This window comes from Octopus bimaculoides, chromosome 1 (assembly GCF_001194135.2).
Source record: "Octopus bimaculoides isolate UCB-OBI-ISO-001 chromosome 1, ASM119413v2, whole genome shotgun sequence".
NCBI classification, from domain to species: domain Eukaryota; kingdom Metazoa; phylum Mollusca; class Cephalopoda; order Octopoda; family Octopodidae; genus Octopus; species Octopus bimaculoides.
Genome location: NC_068981.1, coordinates 25010200 through 25013217, shown reverse-complemented (window position 1 = coordinate 25013217; position 3018 = coordinate 25010200). Strand labels below are relative to the sequence as shown.

Below are 3018 nucleotides of genomic sequence, written 5' to 3'. Positions count from 1 at the left end.
TGTAACTGAAAAGCTACGATTTCCAGCAGTCGTAAAAATATTTAGACTGTAAATATGCGAGATAAAGTCAGGCGAGGTTTACCATCTGATGGTTGCAAACGAGAAAACCGGAGGGATGGAAAACGGAACCATTCACTGATAATGTATTAATGAATGCTCTACATTTGCTTTCAGTCCTGTAAGTTGTCACTTCTGATGAGTAAACAGAGTGTATATATACACTAGATGTATATACTAAATAAAATGTGTAGGAAGGAAGGTGTGTGCATTTATGCATGCGTATGCACATATACACGTTCCCACTCACCTTGGCTCTATGAACGTTATCCTCCAATTCGCGAATTCATGCGTAATTTCGGTTAGATTCATATCGGTTCTTGAGCCTCATATACATATGTTGTAATTTATTATTCAAATGACAAAGGTAACAAGATAAAATAAATAAAGATGAAGATAAAAAATTAAAATCAAGAAATGAAAATAAGAGAGAAAATAATAATAATAATAACCACACGGTGGTCAACTTGTCGTTTCATGATACTATGAATAACTTTTGCGTTACACGCATTGAACAATTTAGAAGTTGGTCGATTTTTAGTACTCATATTCCTTTTCAATTCAATCATGAGTGAAATCAATCCTCCGTGCACACACACAAGCTGTGGCTACATCAATCACATGTGGTTCGTACACATACAATCCATCAATGCATTCACCTGTAGGTTTCAGGACAGTCATTTTAGTGTATACAGTGGTACATTGGTGGTTGGAACTCGTAGGCCCTAAACACTTTCTACACCGACATACCGCTTCGCAACGTGATGGAGGGAAAACTGTTGAATCATGAATAATTTTCAGGTACCAAGGACAGGTGGAACGTTCACGGATTTCATCACGAGATACAGACGGTGTTGAGCAGCTTTTATCACCATCGGTCAGTGTTGTCCGGTTCCTTTTGGCTGGAGCCATTTCAGCTGGTAGAAAAAAATGATCGACAGTGGCTGCATTGGACAAGCTGTCGTAGCGGACTTTTAAGTCTGTTGGTATTTTACATCGGGTTGGAATTGACGCCGAAGATACAATCAAGATGTAGTTTAAGAAGAGAAAGGTTACAACTTGAGAGACATCCTGTAATAAAATAAAAAATATTTTCATTAAACTTTCTATGTTAATTTTAATGTGTGTGTGTTTGCGTTTGTGTGTATACATACATGCATATACATATATATGTGTGTGTGTAGATAAATCGACAGATAGATAGATAGATAAATAGATAGATAGATAGATAGATAGATAGATAGATAAATAGATAGATAGATAGATAGATAGATAGATAGATAGATAGATAGATAGATACTTTGTTTCTGTATCTCGTTTGCAAGGTTCGTTTTGTCAACTCGTGTGTTGTACCACTTCGTCTACTGATATTATTGGCATAAAGTCTCTCCTAAGACTCAACAATAGATGGAGGGAGAGGGAGAGAGAGAGAGAGAGAGAGAGAGAGAGAGAGAGAGAATGAGTGAGGAAGAGAGAGAGGTGGAATACTGGAGAGATTAGAAGATGCGATGAAGCCCATTAGGTGGCTTTGCCTCCAGAGCCCAGACCGGTGTTTGGGTGTGCTTGGCATGCCGCGAATGGATCAACTAGAAGGGGTCTGATGTCGAAAAACCTTAAAAATCTTTGGACTCCAGATACATAACTGACATTACATCCCATAGCACCTACAATATGCATCATACGCCTAATCCATGTGCATCGACAGAGGCTCAAAAAAGACTGTGAATGACGTCATGTTCTAATACCGAAAGAAATATTGGTTGGCCTTTCTCTGAATATATGTATATTTCTGTTTGTGTGTGTATGTGTGTATGTGTGTCCGTGTGTGTGTGTGTGCGTCCGTGTTTTTGCATGCTGTGTGTGCGTGTGTACGTGTGTGTGTGCATGTGTGTGTGAGCGTGTATGTATGCATGTATGTAAATACTAGACACAGGATTTTTCTTTACTTTCATCTTCGAATGGTAATAAAGTTAAACAATTGAAATAACTAACACACCTATAAGTTTTTCAAAATACACAAAAGATTGTCTCACTTGATAATACTTCAAATAGCAGTTGTTGCAAGCGTGTCAGTCGGCAGACAACAATAGTCTCAAAGGATAAGTATATTAAATAGAGGAGTGACAATATACTAGTAAGTGTGTGAAATCATTAGTAAACAACTTTTATACGAGGAAAAGATTTCCCATAGTATATGGAAACCACGGTGGAATCAGAAAGGTAGGGTACGACGAATTGTTGAAATTTACAGAAGAATATCTTTCATTTGTTCCAGTGATTAGACTGTAGCCATGCTGGGGTTAGGCTGTGATGAGTTTCATGGAACGAATCGATACCAGTACATATTTGTTAAGGCGGGGTACTTATTCTATCTGTGTCTTTGCCGAGGCGCTCAGTTACACGCACGTAAGCAAATGACCACTAAATGTCGAGCGATAGAAAGGGAGACACCTGCATACAGACACGCGCACACACATACAAACACATGCACACACACACACGCACGTACACACATACATGCACCACACCCATGTGTATACCATCGGGTTGCATACAGTTTCTGCCTAGTAAATTCACTCACAAGTCATTGTGAGGCTATAGACAAAGACACTTATCTAACATGCCGTGTAGTGGAATTGAACCCCACAACGACCCCGTTGCAAAGCGAGCTCCTTATCCACTTAGCCATACCTACGTATATAAATATATATATACATGGCGCAGGAGTGGGTGTGTGGTACGAAGCTTGCTTCTCAACTATATGGTCTGGGTTCAGTCCCACTGAGTGCCACCTTGGGAAAGTGTCTTCCACTATAGCCTTGGGGTAACCAAAGCCTTGTGAGCTAATTTGGTAGACGGAAACTGAAAGAAGCCTATCGTATATGTAACTACAATTGAATCGTTGGCGATTTTTTTCCTCCGGCTTCTTTTTCTATTTGACTTTCCTCTGTCTCTTATATA

The 3018-nt window shown here is 39.2% G+C and overlaps 1 protein-coding gene across 1 annotated transcript in view; it reads right to left on the bottom strand.

Moving 5' to 3' along the window:
- Nucleotides 1–8: 8 nt before the first annotated feature.
- LOC128249783 (interleukin 17-like protein) overlaps nt 9–3018 on the bottom strand; it is a 4534-nt gene continuing 1524 nt past the window's right edge. The window contains exon 2 of the mRNA XM_052974276.1: nt 9–1128. Coding sequence (XP_052830236.1) covers nt 619–1128 — 510 coding nt within the window. The 3' untranslated portion in view covers nt 9–618. The remainder of the gene's footprint in view (nt 1129–3018) is intronic.